A 19,043-nucleotide genomic window follows, 5' to 3' on the forward strand; every position below is an offset into this window, starting at 1 on the left:
CTTTCTCTCCTTTCTTTCTCCAGTTCTCTCCCCTCTCTCTAGGTCCTTCTCCGTTTCTCTGTTCTCTGTCTGTTCCCCTTCTCTTGTTCCTATGATCTCTCTGTTCTTCTCAGTTCTACGAAGCTCTCCTCATGCTTTCAGACCTACCAGGCTCCCCCTCTCACTCTCTATCTAGGGCTTTGAGTCTATGAGGGCCCCTCTCTTAGATCTACGATGCTCTCAGATCCACAAGGCGCTCTCTCTCTCTCTCTCTCTCTCTCTCTCTCTCTCTCTCTCTCTCTAGGGTTTTAGATCCATGAGAATCCCTCTAGATCTAATCTCTAAACTTTATGTGCTTGTTTCTAATTTTTTGAGTTCACCTATTGTTCCTTCTTGCAGGTTTGATCTATATGAAGAAAGAGGCTTTCTAAATCCCTTGAAACTGATCCAAAACTCCATATGAGTGCTCTTTTTTTTTTTTTTTTTTCATTTTTTCTTAAATCGAGGGGTATGAATTTGTGTTCTAGATTGAGTTTGGTTTTGTGTTCTGAGTTGAGTTAGGTTTTAGGTGAGTCAACTCACTCTAAACCTAATGGGTGGGATTTGGGTTTACTCGGGTGAATCAACTTGTTTAATTGTTGGGTTGACTTGGGTAAGTCAACTCACCTAGTCTCAAGGGTCCTAGCCTGATTTGAGACATGTAAACTCAGGCCCACTGTTGGGCTTGACTTGGATGAGTTTTGAGAATTCGGCTTGGTTTAGGGGCTTGGTTAGGTCAAGTTAGGCCTGAGCATGGTCTTTTAACACAATGGGCTTGTGAGCTTTTAAAAAAAGTGGGCCTTGTGCATATTTTTAAACAATGGGTCGGGGCATATTAAAAATGTAGGCCTCTAGGCTTTTCAAAATTGGGCTTTGGGCTTATTTAAAATCGGGGGCTTTTAGGCTTTTCTAATATTGGATTGTGGACTTATTTTTAAAAAGAGTTGGCCTTTAGGGTTTTGAAAATTGGGCTGTTGGGCTTCTTTTAAACTAGGGGCTTTTGGGATTTTTCAACTACTAGGCCTTGGGTCTATTTTAAAATTGACGGGTTTTAGGGCTTTTCAATACTGGGCTTCGAGCTTCCTTTTAAAACAAGGGCTTCTAAGATTTTTTTAAATATTTGGCCTTCGACTCTTTTTAAAACTGAGGGCTTTTAGGGCTATTTAGTACTAGGCTTTGGGCTTCCTTTTAAAACTAGGGGCTTTTAGAGTGAGGCTTCCTAGGCTTAGGTTAGTATATGGGTTTGAGGGCTGAGGCAATTGTAAGAACCCGAACTATGATATAGGGAATTAAATAATTAAGAGAAGGGTAAAATTGGAATTTGAGCAGGCTTCATCGACGAAGCCAGATTTCGTCGACAAAGTTTAGAGGCTCGTCGACGAGGAGAAGCCGAGGGGTTTTGAAAAATCAAAAATCCCAGGCTCGTCGACGAGGCCATTGTCTCATTGACGAGTTGTCTATATGGTCTTGTCGATGAGGACGCTATTCATCGACGAGAAGTGGCCAAGTCAAAGGGCTATAAATGGATATTTAAATTACTTGTCAACTAAGAAAACTCAAATTCTCTCTCTATCTCTCTAGAAACTCAACCTACTCTCTATCTCTCTAGATTTCTTCACTGTACGTCTCTAGAATCAACGATCTGACGTTACCACAAGGATTAGGGTAGGATTCTCTTCAAGTTTTGTGGATCAGATCTTTGTTCTGGGCATTTTCAGGTGTTGACATAAAATCGAGGTAAGGCTCAGTTTTCAGTTCTGATTCAGTAGTTGTGTAGAGAATAGGGTTGTGAGCATATTCTGTATTGTGGTGTGTAGGTTTTGAAACTCGGTTCGCTGTTTAGGGGCCTTGGAGTTCGGGATTGTCATTTGGGAAAAGGTAAGGGGATTCAGTTTATGTCAGTTATTTTTGAAATCGGACTCAGTAGAATTGTGGTTCGCGGTCCTGTGTGCGTTTTGATTACTCATTTGAGGGGGATCTAATGGGTAAAATTATGGATTTTTCATGTTACAATTTTGGGAAAAAGGGGGCATTGAGTTACATCCTTGGTTTTGTTGGAAAACCGTATATATATGGTGATTTATATTGTGTACTAGGGATGGTCATGCCTTGACTTTATTTAAATTGTATGTGTTGGAAAAACATGATTTTTGGATTACCAAATAGGTGTGGTTTGTTTGGTTATATGAGCATGCATGGTTGTGTTTTGGTGGAATGCAATCGGAACTGGGTTTTAAGTTGTTCCAGGTACTGAGAGTGTCTGGCTCTATATCTGAGGGCGTATAAAATTGCTGGCCATGTTTGGCAAGAGTGTCTGGCTTTATATCCGAGGGCGTGAGCCTTATTGGCTGATCACTGAAGGGTGTGGATCCACCAGTTAGTATCGGTACGATACCATGGAAGCCTGGGGTTCGCCATGTGTTGGGGACGTCGTGTAGTGCGGGAAAGCTACGGGCCGAAGGGTGTGATGACACCGGGTTGATCATGTGCGTGCGTGCGTGTATGTACTATTTGGAAACTAGTACCGGAACTGCATTTAATTGTGTATGTTTTGCTGTCATGATAACACTCAAATGCCACACACCAATATAACCTATATCTACCTTATTGAGAAGTGTCTTACCCCTGCTATACATACATATTTTTTAGGTCCTTCGGGTAACTGGAGCTAGCTTCTTGGTGTAGGAGCGTAGTGGTCAGTGAACTGCGGGAAGTGCCTGGGTAAGTCCTAAGCTTGGGCTGGGTGGTCTTTTGGGAGTTTTGGTTGCCACTCAAGTTTGTGTTGTATTTTGTGGAGTTTGAATCCTTTGTGTAGACTCTGGTATGGTACAGAATGTGTATAAAAAGACTTGTCTTCCGCTGTATATTTGTGATATGTATGGATGTGTTTAGGGTGCATGGGAACCCCTCGGGGTCGGACCCTCATTCCTTGTTTCTGTATCTTGGTTTTGTATGATACAGGGACAGGTTACGTTACTTTTTCAGCCTCGGGTCCCATTATTGGGTTTGGGGCGTGACATCTTGGTAACAAAGCTAACCAAGTTGTTAGGTCTTGTAGACTTGGTTAGGCATAGCTGTGTGTACATACCAGAGCATAGGAGGTTAGATGTGGGTAGAGTTGGTCGAGGGATGTTTTATTGCTAAACCGAGACTCATCGGCGGTGTTATGTGTTTTTCCTGGAATGACGATTTCAGTAAAATCATGGCAAACCATTGATGACTTTCGTGTCAGTGTGATAGGACATACTTGGACCTGACAAGTGGTAGTTAACATGATTAGGGGTAGATAATTGTGTTAACTGTACGTGTTGTGGGAGTCTTGATAGAATTCTGTTGTGTTTTCAGAATGGAGCCCAAGGATAATGACTTGGGAAGTGGCTCCGAGGAGACGGTGAGTAATGAGTCTCCTACTGTGCCTCGAGGACTGACGAGATAGGTGCTACGGGATATCGAGCAGAGTGTCAGAAAACGCGAACGTTCTTCTACGCCTGTGAGGTGAACCATTGAGAGGTTCACACGCATGCATCTTCTGACGTTCTCAGGGAGACATGACCCGACGACAGCAGAGGACTGAGTTGAGAAGATTGAAAGAATCTTGGAAGTCCTACACTGCACTGATAAGTGGAGAGCCCTTTATGCTACCTTCCAGTTGTCAAGGGAGGCAGGGCGTTGGTGGACTGCAGTGAATCTGCTGGAAAAGCAGAGGGCCAATCCTGTGGAGATGTCTTGGAGCCGTTTTAAGGAGGTGTTCTTTGACAGATTTTTCTCGTCTTCTATATGTGATGCTAAGGCGGATGAGTTTTCTGCGCTAACTCAGGGAAGTATAATGGTGCAGGGGTATGCTTTAGATCCATGAGTTCTCAATTTTGGTGGATAAAGCCACTATGATTGAGATTGGCATCCGAGAGGACGAGGTGGACCAGAAGAAGAAGAAGAGGCCAGTGCCTTCTGGTTCTCAGTCTGAATCTCGTCAAGGATCATGGAAAAAAGAGGAACAAGGGCTCGATTTACCACCAGAATACCTAGCATCAGAGTTCTCAAGTGAGCGAGTTGGGTGATCATTGTACCTGGTGCCGTAAACGGCATAGCGATGAGTGCCAGCCGTTTAGGGGTAACTGGTACAACTGTGGCTAGTCAGGTCACATGGCTCGGGATTGTCATGCACTGAGGAGGGGTACACCTTCTTCTAGTCAGAATATGGGAAGTAATTAGATATCCCGGGGAACCCACCAGAAAAACATAGCTTTAGCGAGGGTGTACTCACTTACTCCAGCGGATGCTGAGCATGCGGGGAATGTGGTGAGAAGTACTATGATATTGCTTTTAAATAGAGCTGTAGTTTTATTTGATTCGGGTGTGACCCACTCCTTTATATCTATTAAATTTGTGAAATTGTGTGGGGTGGAGACCCAAGTCATGGAAGATGGATTGTTTGTAGCCACACCATCTAGAAGTATATCATTCTGTAGGACAATGTTGGAAGACTGCCCAGTGGTAATCCAAGGGAAGTTGCTACCAGCAAACCTTGTTAAGTACGACATGTCAGGGTTTGCTATCATATTGGGGATGGATTGGCTATTCTCTAGTTATGCCTTGATTCACTGTCATAGGAATGTGGTAGTGTTCAGACCTTTTGGGGAGTAGAAGTATGAGTTTATAGGTTCTTGTGTGCATTCGACGTCACAGGTTCTATTGGCACAATAGGCGAAGCAATTACTCGTGGATGGATGTTAGGGGTGCCTAGCTTGTGTGAGGGAACCGCCATGGAATGAGTTGAGGTTCAAGGATATTCGGGTGGTTAACGAATTTATGGATGTGTTTCCATAAGATTTACCCTGTTTGCCTTCGGATCGCGAGGTGGTGTTCGCGATAGAGTTGCTGCCTGGCAAGGCACCGATTTATAAAGCTCTGTACTAGATGGCTCCAGCAGAACTTCATGAGTTGAAGGAGCAGTTGCAGGAATTACTAGATAGGGGTTTCATTAGACCTAGTGTTTCGCCCTAGGGAGCTCTAGTGTTGTTTGTGAAAAAGAATGACAGGTCGATGCACATGTGCATTGATTATCGTGATATTAATAGGGTGACTGTGAAGAACCATTACCCTTTGCCCCGTATTGATGATTTCTTTGACCAGTTGCAAGGAATGCAGGTCTTTCGAAGATCGATCTATGGTCAGGATATCATCAGGTGAGGGTCAGATCTGAGGATGTAGCGAAGACTACTTTTCGAACCTGATACGACCACTACGAGTTTCTAGTCATGCCATTTGGGTTGACGAATGCTCCAGCAGTATTCATGGATCTTATGAACATGGTTTTCCATGAGTACCTAGATCAATTTGTAGTAGTATTTATTGATGATATTTTGGTATAATCAAGGAGTTCGGAAGAGCATGAGAGTCATCTAAGGTTAGTATTACAGATTCTATGGGAGAAGAAGTTGTATGCTAAACTAAAGAAGTGTGAATTCTAGTTGAATCAGGTGTCATTCTTAGGCCATGTGGTGACTAAGGACGGTATCTTAGTTGATCCTTGGAAGATCGAAGTTGTGGTTGACTGGGTAAGGTTGAAGAGCGTGCAAGAGGTTCGGAGTTTTCTAGGACTAGCGGGTTATTGTTGTCGATTTGTGGATGGTTTCTCTAAACTGTCTGGGCCTTTGACTCGATTGACCAGAAAGGGAGTGAAGTTTGAGTGAACCAGTGATTGCGAGTAGTGTTTTCATAAGTTGAAGCACTGGCTGGTTACTACTCCGGTTTTAACCATTCCTTCGGGGGATGCCGAATTTTGTTGTATAGCGACGCGTCTCTAAAAGGTTTGGGATGTGTGCTTATGCAGCAAGGTAAGGTAGTAGCATATGTTTCTCGGCAACTAAAGGAATACGAGAAGAATTACCTTACACATGATCTGGAACTAGCTGTTGTTGTATATGCACTGAAGATCTGGCGACACTATTTATATGGTGTGCAGTGGGAGATCTTCACTGATCATAAGAGCCTTAGGTACTTTCTCACGCAGAAGGAGTTGAACATGAGGTAGAGACAATGGCTTGAGTTGATCAAAGACTACGATTGCACCATCAATTATCATTTAGGGAAAGCTAATGTGGTAGCCGATGCGTTGAGTCGGAAGTCGGAACATACGGCTGTGTCTGTAGTTGTAACTCAGCATCACATCAGATGGGATTTAGAGAGCTCAGGTATAGAGTTAGTGCATGGTGATCATTAGGTTTTCTTTGCTAGCTTGGTGTTCCAGCCGACTTTGTTGGAGCATATTATCGCCGTGCAAGCTAGTGATGCGGAGTTGACAGAGGTTGTGGAAAAGGTACAATAGGGATTGGCTATAGAGTTCAACATCTCTGAGGGAGGTGTGTTGAGGTTTGGGACCAGGTTATATGTTTCGAACGACGAAGAGATCAGAAGGATAATTCTGGAGGAAGAGCATCGCTCTTTATATATGGTGCATTCGGGTAGTACGAAGATGCATCAGGATTTGCGCGAGATCTTCTGGTGGAGTGGTATGAAGAGGCAGATTGCTCAGTTCGTGGAGCAATGTTTGATGTGTCAGCAGGTGAAAGCTGAACATCAGAGACCGACAGGGCCATTACAACCCTTAGCTATTTCGAAATGGAAATGGGAGCATATTTCTATGGAATTTTTGACCGGGTTGCCACCAGCACTCCATGGGCAGAATGCTATTTGGGTGATCGTGGACAGGTTGACGAAATCTACTCACTTTTTACCAATGAAGGTTAGCTAACCTTTGAGTAGGTTAGTAGATTTATATGTGCATGAGATTGTGAGAATGCACGGAGTACAAGTGTCCATTGTATCAGATCGAGACCTGAGGTTTACTTCTCAATTCTGGATGAGTTTGTAGGAAGCATTGGGGATGAAGCTTACTTTTAGTACAATGTTCCACCCCCATAATGATGGACAATCAGAGAGGACGATACAAATCCTGGAAGATATGTTGCGGACTTGTGTGCTAGATTTCGCTTATAACAACAGCTTCTAGGCTAGTGTCGGGATGGCACCGTTCAAGGCTCTGTATGGTCGAAGGTGTCGATCTCCTTTATATTGGAGTGAGGTAGGTGAACGTTAGGTGTTAGGACCTGAACTTGTGCAGCAAGCATCTGAGAAGGTGGGTTTGATTCAAAAAAGGATTAAATCAGCTCAGAGTTGACAGAAAAGCTACGCAGACATTCGCCACCGTGAGTTAGAGTTTAAGGTGGAGGGTAACGTATTTCTGAGGATCACTACAATGAAAGGGGTGATGAGATTTGGGAAAAAGGGCAAGCTGAGCTCGAGGTATATCGGACCATTCGAGGTTCTTGAGCGAGTTAGTCCGGTAGCCTACATGATTGCATTACTCCTAGCACTCTCGAGGGTCCATGGTGTGTTTCACGTATCCATGTTGAGGAGGTACGTGCTAGATCCTTCACATGTTATTAGATACGAGGATGTGGAGGTTGAGGATACTTTAGTGTATGAAGAGATACCTATTCAGATTTTAGACCATAAGGTTCAGAAGCTACAAACCAAGGACATACCTTTGGTGAAGGTATTGTGACGGAATCACGAGATTGAGGAAGCTTCTTGGGAATTTGAAGCATAAATACACCAGAAGTATCCATAGTTGTTCTGAGTTATGTACATTACCCTACTTTATATTGGAATAGGTGATAAATCTTGGGGAGTGTGTGTATTTGTGAACTCCTAAGACAGTTTACGTTTGTAACCACAGTGTTCCTTCGCCATAAGTGAGGGTCTATAAATATATATATATATATATATATATATATATATATATATATATATATATTGTGATGGGGCTGCATTGTAGTAGTCGCCAGTTTCGTTTTAAAGTTGCGTGTTTGTGTTTGAGTTTATGAATGAGAGATAGCAAATTTCGAGGATGAAATTTTTGTAAGGAGGGGAGGTTGTAAGAACCCAAACTGTGATATAGGGAATTAAATAATTAAGGGAAGGGTAAAATTGGAATTTGAGTAGGCTTCGTCGACGAAGCCAGATTTTGTCGACGAAGGCCTTGTGCTTCTCGTCGATGAAGTTTAGAGGCTTGTCAACGAGGAGAAACCGAGGGGTTTCGAAAAATCAAGAATCCCAGGCTCGTCGATGAGGCCATCATCTCGTTGACGAGCTGTCTACATGGTCTCGTCGACGAGGACACTATTTGTCGACGAGAAGTGGCCGAGTCAATAAATGGATATTTAAATTACTTCTTAGTTAAGAAAACTCAAATTCTCTCTCTATCTCTCTAGAAACTCAACCTACTCTCCATCTCTTTAGATTTCTTCGCTGTACGTCGCTAGAATCAACGATTCGATGTTACCACGAGGATCAGGGCAGGATTCTCTTCAAGTTTTGTGGATCGGATCTTTGTTCCGGGCATTTTCGAGTGTTGACGTAAAATCAAGGTAAGGCTCGGTTTTCAGTTTTGATTCTGTAGTTGTGTAGAGAATAGGGTTGTGAGCATATTTTGTATTGTGATGTGTAGGTTTTGGAACTCAGTTCGTTGTTTAGGGGCCTTAGAGTTCGGGATTTGTCATTTTGGAAAAGGTAAGGGGATTTAGTTTACGTCGGTTATTTTTGAAATCAAACTCGGTAGAACTGTGGTTCACTGTCCTGTGTGCGTTTTGATTACTTATTTGGGGGGGGGGGGATCTGACAGGTAAAATTATAGGTTTTTCATGTTACAGTTTTGGGAAAAAGAGGGTATTGGGTTACATCCCTGGTTTTGTTAGAAAATCGTATGTATATGGTGATTTATACTGTGTGATAGGGATGGCCATGCCTAGACTTTATTTAAACTGTATGTGTTGGAAAATCATGATTTTTGGATTACCAAATGGGTGTGGTTTGTCTGGTTATATGAGCATGCATGGTTTTGTTTTGGTGGAATGCAATCAGAATTGGGTTATGAGTTATTCGAGGTACTGAGAGTGTCCGACTCTATATCCGAGGGCGTATGAAATCATTGGTCATGTTTGGCAAGAGTGTCCGGCTCTATATTTGAAGGCGTGAGCCTTACCGGCTGATCACTAAAGGGTGTGGATCCACCAATTAGTACCGGTACAATACCATGGGAGCTTGGGGTTCGCCATATGCCGAGGATGCCGTGTAATGCGGGCCAGCTACGGGCCGAAGGGTGTGATTCACTGGGTTGATCATGTGTGCGTGTGCGTGTATGCACTGTTTTGAAACTAGTACTGGAATTGCATTTAACTGTGTATGTTTTGTTGTCATGATATCACTCAAATGTCACACACCTATATAACTTGTATCTGCCTTACTGAGAGGTGTCTCACCCCTGTTGTACGTACATATTTTTCAGGTCTTTCGGGTAACTGGAGCTAGCTTCTTGGTATAGGATCGTAGTGGTCGGTGTACTTTGAGAAGTACGTGGGTAAGTCCTAAGCTTGTGCTGGGTGGTTTTTTGGGAGTTTTGGCTGCCACCCGGGTTTGTACTGTATTTTGTGGAGTTTAATTCCTTTGTGTAGACTATGGTATGGTACATAATGTGTATAAAAAGACTTGTCTTCCACTTGTATATTTGTGATATGTATGAATGTGTTTAGGGTGCCTGGGAACCCTCCGGGGTCGGACCCTCATCCATTGTTCTGTATCTTGGTTTTGTATGATATAGGGACAGGTTAGGTTACTTTTTCACCCTCGGGTCCCATTATCGGGTTCGGGGCGTGATAGCAATGGTCAGTGGGCTCTGCGTGTCTTAATGCAGAGGTAATCTTGTGTAAGAAGTTAAAGTATTGTTCCCCATGCTAGCTAATATTGTCCCCCCATGCTAGCTATATATATCCCTTCATTATAAGAACTAAAAATTTAATATGAGAATTGATATTGAATTGAAATAAATTTTCTTTTCTAAAGCTCGAAAGCTTTGTCTAATCTTAGATTGTGTAGTATGAAGTTTCATCGTTCTCTCCAGAGATCAAGTGGTGAGAGACTACTATTCTATGCAAAAACTCCATCTCCACCTCCCCTCTCTAACCCACACGACTTCCCCTCTAACACATCCACACGGCCACCACAATATACACCCCCACGGCCACCTCCCCTCCACTCCATTGTTGTGTTTGTCTCAGTGTTTCAAAGCTTGCTCGAAGGACCTACAGTGTGGTCTAACTACATATGGAACAACATCAATTCATCCAAACAATTCTTTTGGTAACTTAAGTACTTGTGTTGGAATCCCTGCTATATTTTGTGAACCCTTTCTAGTAAATTAAAATCACATCTTTGAATAACTCATTTGAATTCATAGATTGCAACATTGGTACTAGCTAGCTAAAATCAATTGTATGAATATGCATTTGTTCAACTCTTGTTTGATAAACATGCGTGCAACATTACTACAAGAGTTATAATAAACACTACCTCGAACACTCCCCATCATACATATGTTTCTACAAGTTCTTTATTAGATGTGCTTGAGTTCTTCCGAGTGATTGTCCACTTTGATCTTTCATTCTTGAGCGTCCACTCAATCTTTGCCTATGAGAATGTTCGTTGATCTTTACACTAATCTGTGTGATTTTTCCATTTATACCTATCATAGCTTAGTATGCAAAGATTAGTTTAACTTAGAACCACTAATTGGTTGTTATCATCAAAATACGATAATTAGGATCATGTAACTACTCAGGATAACAGGGTATGGTTCGGTTAATCGAACCATCCCCAACCCTATTAACAAGAATAGGACATGTCTGCCCCCAAGGGCATGACGCGGTGGAAAGACATCAACATGTAAGAAGAAGTATTGGGGGTTCAATTTTAGGTAGATACACTCACGGAGCCAGCGGTACCCGTGGATAGTGAGAGTATTCTGTGAACTAGCGGGGACCGTGGATGGTGAGAGTTTACTCTATGAGCTAGCGGGGACCGTAGATGGTGAGAGTTCTCTGTGAGCCAGTGGGGACCATGGATGGTAATGGAGATGTGTCCCAGGGGTCAGGTTGGCCGAACGTCCAACTGATGCATGGAAGCCGTGCCCGCATTCCGAACTTTGCCCTAATCAGCGAGACTTGGGGGGTGGAGGACGCTAATCCGTAGGTTTGGTGTCACACCATAGGGTCTAAAGGGCTTGTTGGTGGCTCGAATTCCTATGTAATCCAAAAAAAAAAAAAAAGTAGGACACGTCTTCTTAATGTCTTACAAGTAGAGAACATGTGTACAAATATTTGGATCGATCTCCTATAATTTCTCCAAAATTTAAATTTTTCTAAAAAATCTTAAAATAAACTACCTAAAAGTTGAAAATCTTTTTCTTTTAACAAACAAGTCACAATCTTTTTTTTTTTTTTTTTTACATTTTAAAAGAAAATTCATCAAAAAATAAAAATAAAAACACCCTTTATACTCTTTCAGCCACTAATACCCAATATATAACTTATAAATTTAATGATCAAAAGTTAGTGTACTAATCACACCTTGTACACCAAGTGAAAGTTTCATGATAAAATATTATTTAATGACAAGCATAACTTATGTAATTTCCATATAAATTTCTTTCGATCAAGTTTAAAATTGCAAGTTAAGTTCAAACTTCAAGCATTAAAATATAAGAGGCAAAGTTGATTATAATGAATTATGAGGTTTAATTCCTTTTCTTTGGGTTGTAATTATTTCTTCTAACTCGTTCTTCTCCATTCATTTGAATTTAAAGATAATAAATCATTAATTATTTACAGGTTTGGAATCTAATTATTTCTTCTAACTCGTTCTTCACCATTCGTTTGAATTTTATTTCATTCTATTTATACCTAAATACGTTTCGAAAATTAAATATGATGTACAAAATATAAAATATATATAAAGTAAATATTTTAAAAAATTAATTTTCAAAATCAAGAGATCTTTTAAATTTACACATAATTTGTAGAATTATAATTTTTCTTATAAAATATGATATGAGGTGCTATTAACCCTCTAGAAATTACTCCTAACCCTATTTTTTTTTAAAAAAAAAATTATTAAATGGGAAATCTACTGATTAATTTTTTGAATTTTCTTTGAAGTGCCCAATATAGAATAATATTAGATAATAAATGATAAAAAAATATCAATGTTATTTTTTAGATTGGAAGTGCCGTGTGTTATTCATTATATATTGTTTTGTAGTTTAGGAAGAATTTAAATACTTCTTTTCACCCATGAAAATAGACACCTGTGTTATTCATTATATATTGTTTTTTAGTTTGGGAAGAATTTAAATGTTTGTTTTCACCGATGAAAACGGATGCCGCTTAATGTAATAAATTAATATGATGTTATTTTAAAGAGCGGAGTACGGATTCTCAAGTTATTTAATGTTTAGGCTTAATAAATATTTTTATCATTAAATAAAAGGACCACACACAATTTTTAAATATTTTTTTATAAATCTTCTCAATTTAAGTTTTACTTTATATTAATATTTAGGTCTATAAAAATTTAATAAGTTATTTTATTTTAAATTTAAATAAATTTTGTAACTTTTGAGCTCCTTATAATTTTTTAAAAATAAAATAAATTCAAACTGCAATTAAAAATGGGAAAAGAGGTGTCACACAGCATGGATGACAAGTGCATGAGGTGGGGCCACGCGTGGAGCGATCATCTTAGCACGTAGGACACAGTACCTAGCCACGTGTACGGTCATGCAGCGGCGGAAATACTTCTAAATGCAGACGTCCGCAGCTCTCCAAAATTCTTCATCTAAAGCAGATATTACAGCGCTTTTTAATAAATATTTTATTTAGTACGAATGAATATTATTTTATTAACTCAGGCGCCTGGGCGGCTAGTAATAATACTAATAAATTTTTTTCCCTAAGTGATTGAAGCAATTGGTTTAAACTTTTTATTTACAATTAAAAAGTACTTAAAAACTCTTCAATATATTTGGTATTAACTCTTTAAAAAAACAATTAATTAATAAGACAATATTTGCACTTTAAAAATTATCAATTAATATTTTATTTTTATTTTTACTTTTAATATAATTTATTTTCATGATTTTTAATCTGTAAGGAATATGAGAAAGAAATAGAACATGCGCAATTTTTCTATTAGCATATAAAAAAAATAGTGTCAATAATTTTTTTTTGTTTTTTGGTTCTACCAAACCAATTTAAGTTGTGAGGACGGCTTGTGACTTTACTGATCCTAAGGTCATGGGTTCGATCCTCCCTTGATGCATCATGGCGGTGAATTACCAAGTTATATCAATGGATGGACGACTTTCATCCTCTCAAATTTGGTGTCGCACTATAGTATTGAAATTAGCGTGATGGTAATTGGAGTCCCCGAGTTATAAAAAAAATAATAATTTTTTTTCTTAAAATATAAATATAGTGCCTCTTCATTAACTGAGAGGTGAGGGCGGAAAAAAATATTAAAAGGGTATCTAATAAGGGGGCCAAAGGAGTGATTATTATTAAATTTACATTTATTGAGTTCACATTATTGCTAATTTTCTTTCATTCTTTACAATTACTTGTATTATTTTTTAGAAGTAAATTTGTAACAAAATGTTTTTAAAAAAATATTTTAAACAGATGGTTGGAAGTTGTTTTGATATTTCTTTTATTAATAAAACGAATTCTAAATAAAGAGAAAAAAATTAAAAATGATAAAATATTATTTTTATAATCAACTTACACGTTGGTTTGGTCAATGTTCATCCTAAACTCAAATTTAATTAAATTATCCTTGACATATTCTATTAAATAATATTTTATATTTAATGAATTAGATTAATGGATGCATTATAATAAATTGATAATGCATTTATGTTTGTGCTGGCCATCGAGGAGTTTAGTGATGCTGACGTTGACTCAAATCTCTCGCAGGATTTTGACTCGGTGTCTAAATGAACACGTGGTAATTGACACAAAATTAATTAATTAACTAATAATTATTATATTTTAAAATATCAAATATCAAATATCAAATAAGTCATATCCAAAAAATAGAAAATAAAAAAAATGTGTATATATATCAAATTGCGTTTTTAAAAAACAGAAATGGAAGAAAAAAAAAATCAGTCATATATTTTGTCATCCTCTGTCACCTAATCACTCACATTTTTGGCTCTATTTTAAGTAAATAAAATCTTTGAATTTGAAATAGCTAAGCAAAATTTTAAATTTAAATTTAAATTTAATATAATATAAAATTATATTAAATTTTAAAATAGAAGACATTAACCTCTTTTGAAGTTTTAAAAATTTCACTAACCAATATTTCAAATATTGTTAAAACTTGATATATGTTGTTGGTATACAACCTAATAGTTTAAACTTTTTGAGTAAAGTGATAATCTAATATGATATCAGAACTGGTGGTTATCAGTAAGTTTTGAGTTGTAGTCTCGTCGTCCATATTTATTCTATTGTATTTAAAAATTTATTATGTGTTTATCTTTCCACGTACTGTCACAAAAGAGTGTTAAAGTTTGATATACATTTTTATCCCACAATATAATAACTTAAACATTTTAAGGTAAAGTGACAATCTAACAAAAACTCTACAAACCTCCCTAACATTTGACTTTTAGAATACTTAGAATCCTCACAAAATTTGTCTTTTAGTCAAATATAAGGAAATGTTTGTCTTTTTGGTAAACCTTGGAGGAGTTTAAGAAAATTTTAAGGTTTCAAAAGATATTTATGAAATTTTTAAAATGAGATCCTAATCTGTTTATCAAATTTTAAGGAAGGTTAATACACTTTTATTATAAATTTTTATTCAAATTCATTCAAATTTAATCTAAGGGTAATTCATGTTCTCAAACACAACAAATTATTTCATATTTAATTATAAAAATCTATAAAAAAAAAATTAATAATGCATCATTAGAAGTTTTTAAAAAACTTAACCATATTATTAAAAATATAAGTTTATTATTAAAAATATAAAAATACAATCTTTAATCCTAATAGTCATAAAATTATGTAATATTATTGGGTTTATTTGCATTTTTTTTTTTTTGAAGTTAAAAAACTATAAAGTTGTCAGGATAGTGAAAAAGGAAAATGTAAATTTGAGTAGGGATACCCACAATTTCAAAAAGCGGGAATCCTCCTTTCCATTCTATATTTGTACAAACAGATCATGGATTAGCTGTAACTTTATTTATGTACATAGGCATTCCGAGATTTTCTATCCACAATTATTTCATTAGTTTGTTTTTTAAAATTTTGATAAGACTGTTATTTACTATTATTACTTGTGTGAGTTTAAAAAAAAAATTAAAAATTGAGCACCAAACATGGAGGGGCATTTTCTTATTTTAAGGGGAAAATTTATCAACATGGAAATTAATATATATATATATATAAAATAAAAATGGAAGGCACACCCATAGACAACCCAAGCTCTTGACCTGCACAGTTGAGCCTTAGCTGTCCCTGCTATCTATTTCCCTCTCTTCGATACTCCCCTCTTATCGAAAACACGCTCTCTCTCTCTCTCTCTCTCTCTCTCTCTCTCTCTCTCCCTCTCTCTCGCTGCTATTTATAACCAGCCAGACTTCACGCCTTTCTCTTCATCAACGCGTTTCGCTCTCTCTCACGCACAGTCGCACACACATACAGGCATGAAGGCCTGAAAAAAACGCGATCATAACGATATCGATTCACTTTGGAACGGGTCTTTCGGATTTCATTCGATTCCAAACTCGGCGCTACGGCCGGGATTAACGCGGCGATTTGGGGTCATCAGCCGCGTATATAATGTCGTTTCTTGCATCGCCGACGTCTTTGATTGGAGACTACATAGGCATGGAGAGTTGTTTCGATCTTAAGGAATACGACCACTGCGAAATAGATCCTTCGCGAGGGAAGACTGAGATTATAAACGAAGAAGGGGTGGCCTGCGATGCGGTGGAGCGGCGGCGGATCACGAGGCAGCGAGACCAATGGTGGGAGATGATGAAAAAGAGGAACGGAGATTTGCCTCCGCCGATTCCGTCTTTGGCGAGGACGGAGAACCTGCCGTCGCACATGCCGTGGGTGATGAAGCGTTACTACACCCCCGATGGTCGACTCATCATTAGGGAGGAGAAGGTGAGGCATCACGAGTACTTCCGGGCCCACCGGGCCAACGGCCGCCTCATCCTCCACCTTGTGCCCCTCGACCACCACTGCGTCCCGCTTCCGCCCTCCCACTCGGAGTCTGTTACGGAGGAGGGCGAGGAGGAGGAACCCAAGGAATATCCTGGCGAAGATGCCGGCTGCTCGGATCCCAACGGCGATGACGCCGGCGAGGGTAGGGAGTATAGTAGATTGGACTACAAGATTTCGGACGGCGAATACGAAGATGAAAACAAAGACAGAGTCGATGTCGGTTGCGGCGGTGGTGACGACGACGACGTTATCGAGGAGGAACAAATAAATAGGGAGGAGGGATTGGCGGTGGATATAGGGAGTAGTAGTTGTGGAGGAATGGGAAAAGGGGGGAAGTGCTATCAGTTCAACAGCGGCATAGGATCACCATCATCTTGTATGTTTCAGGTTCCAGTCTGTGCGCTCAGACCGGTTCGCAGCTAAAAAAAAAAAAAAAGAATTAGAAGAAGACGTATGGACATTCTTAATTTCTTTCTATCGATCTCTGTGTGTGTGTTGTTAGGGTAGGCCGATTAGGCGAGGTGGGGAAGAGGGAGAGATTCAATTAAGTAGGAAGGGAGGGGGGTAGTAGGTAGGTCGAGCTTTGAGGCTAGGCGCGGGGGCTGACGAGCTCTCTTTCCATTCATTGTTTTAATTTTGGCCTGCACAAGCACAAGCGAGCGAGCGATTCAACTTGATTTTGTTTGGAAACAAAGAAGAGGATTTTGTTAAATAATTTTATTGCTGGAAATTGAGTTGGGATGTGGCATGAGATGATGAGAGGTGGGGTGGCCGACCATTTCACTGTCTACACTATTTATATTATTATGAACAACATATATAGAGAATTAGAGACGGGGATAGACGAGCAAGACCACTGCATGCCTACTGTCTCTGCCTTTGCCAAAGAAAGGGTTTTGGGTGGTGACCTGTGTGGGGAGCCCCATATTGCCGCCATATGCATATAGGATAGATTATCATTGTTCGAGTGAATTACACTTAACACGAAACTTTCAAGCTAATATGAGTGTATCAGTTGATTATTCGTCAAGGTTTTTTTAATATTATAAAATGGTATTAGCGCTCCAAAAAATCAGAAGAGATTACAACTTGTTTTAGTCTTAAATATACTGAGTGATTTTGTGCTTTAATTATAATGACTGGTGGTTTTTCTAAGTGATGCAGAGGCGCGTTGAAAGGCAAAATACATTGAACATGATTAATGAAAATAGATCAATGTGGTATGGTATCTATCTGTCATATTAATTTACGTAAAGATATTTAAGCAGTTTACAATAGTATTTGGGGTAGGGGGGTTGGTTTATATTACGAGGGGCTTCTTGTAATCTTCTTAATAGAATGATCAAGTGGCCTTTCTGGTTTCACGTTGAAATTAAAGAGAGAGAGAGAGAGAGAGAGAGAGAGAGAGAGAGAGGGAGAAACCAAATTAGTCATTTTATTTTTTGACAGTGACACTACCATGGGGACTATACTTAATTGTATTTTTTTATGTAATAAATAGTCATTTTAATCCTTAATTATGACTCCATACTTAAATTGAAAAACAAAAAATAAAAATGAGACAAACTAGTTTTTGTTTAGCCCTCTGTGGCTTTTGAAAAGAAACTTTTAAAATGAAATTAGTGAGAAGGAGAGCTAGTTAATATTATTGTGAAAATGGTTCGAACCCTTCTATAAAGTTAGAAAAGGTAAATTCTACGTGCTAGGTAAAACAGTGAAATGATAAGTTAGTCCTTCTATTATTAGATGAAATTTGTTTTAGTCATTATATTTCAAGTTCAGTACAATTAAGGGTTTGCTCATTTTGTTCAATGAAATTTGATAATAAATAATTTGACGGTATTCGTGGATTGGAATGTGGAATTGAGGAAAGGTCCCTCTACCCTAATGCTTAGTCGGGCTATCAGATATCATTAGTTATCAAAGATATGAACATAATTTTTTTTTTGAATTATTCTATAATAGCTATGTAGTTGATGAAGCCACATTAAGAAGCAATAATCACTTCATAACTAAAACTTCTTGATTTTTTTTTCCTCTAAATGTTAGACTCCTCACAATTAATAGTCATACAACTGTAGTGTCAATGTAACTTCAATATTTTACTTATGTCAACAACATTTAGTAACGTGATTATGTGTCATATATGGTATATCATAAATATAATTTCATAAAATCAGTAAGTATATGTCCTTAATTGTATTGATCACAAAATTTAGGAGCTAAAATATACTCACTTAATAATGTAGGGACTAACTTATGATTTTACTTTTTTTTTTTTTATATTACATAGGAATTCCAGCCACCAACAAGCCCTTCGGACCCCCTAATGCGGCACCAAACTTACAGATCAACATCCCCCCTAGGTCTTGTTGACTAACTTATGATTTTACTTGTTTGGTAAAAAGGTTGTAAAGTGTTAGAAAATATTTAAATGACTAAAATAAATATATATATTTTTAATAAATTAATTAATGCATTAGTAGTTTGGTAATATTCGAAGAAAAAATTTGGAAAACTATGGAATGGAATAATTCATTTGGAAAAAAGATAGTTGTTAGCTTTTAAAAGTGTTCAAAAAAAAAAAAAAAAATTCTGGAAATTGATTTATTAAAATGTAAAAAAAAAAAAAAAAAAAAATCTTTACTAAACCCTTCGATATAACCTTAAAACCCTTGACATTAACTTATGCAAGACCAAAAAATGAAAAGACATTAAAGGATCAATGGAAAGGAGGTAACATGCACTAATTAATTAGTTAAGGGTTAGCACACTAATCTTTACTCCCTAATAACATATTCATAGTTCAAGTGTAACTCTTACAATCCAAATAAATATCCATTAATAGGGAAATTATTAAGGGTGTATCTTAAATGCTTT

General features: G+C 38.1%; 1 protein-coding gene across 1 annotated transcript; it reads left to right on the plus strand.

The window, feature by feature from the left end:
• The first annotated feature begins 15,396 nt into the window (after nt 1-15,396).
• LOC131162334 (uncharacterized) lies at nt 15,397-16,893 on the plus strand. The gene has a single exon (XM_058118692.1). It carries the CDS (start codon nt 15,771-15,773, stop codon nt 16,584-16,586), a length of 816 nt encoding a protein of 271 aa, XP_057974675.1. The 5' UTR covers nt 15,397-15,770; the 3' UTR covers nt 16,587-16,893.
• The last annotated feature ends 2,150 nt before the right edge of the window (nt 16,894-19,043 follow it).

The sequence above is a fragment of the Malania oleifera genome, chromosome 8 (genome assembly GCF_029873635.1).
Source record: "Malania oleifera isolate guangnan ecotype guangnan chromosome 8, ASM2987363v1, whole genome shotgun sequence".
Lineage (NCBI taxonomy): Eukaryota > Viridiplantae > Streptophyta > Magnoliopsida > Santalales > Ximeniaceae > Malania > Malania oleifera.

Bases quoted from the DNA above. Each gene is read 5' to 3' on its own strand.
- LOC131162334 (XM_058118692.1), top strand. From the start codon at position 15,771: ATGTCGTTTCTTGCATCGCCGACGTCTTTGATTGGAGACTACATAGGC.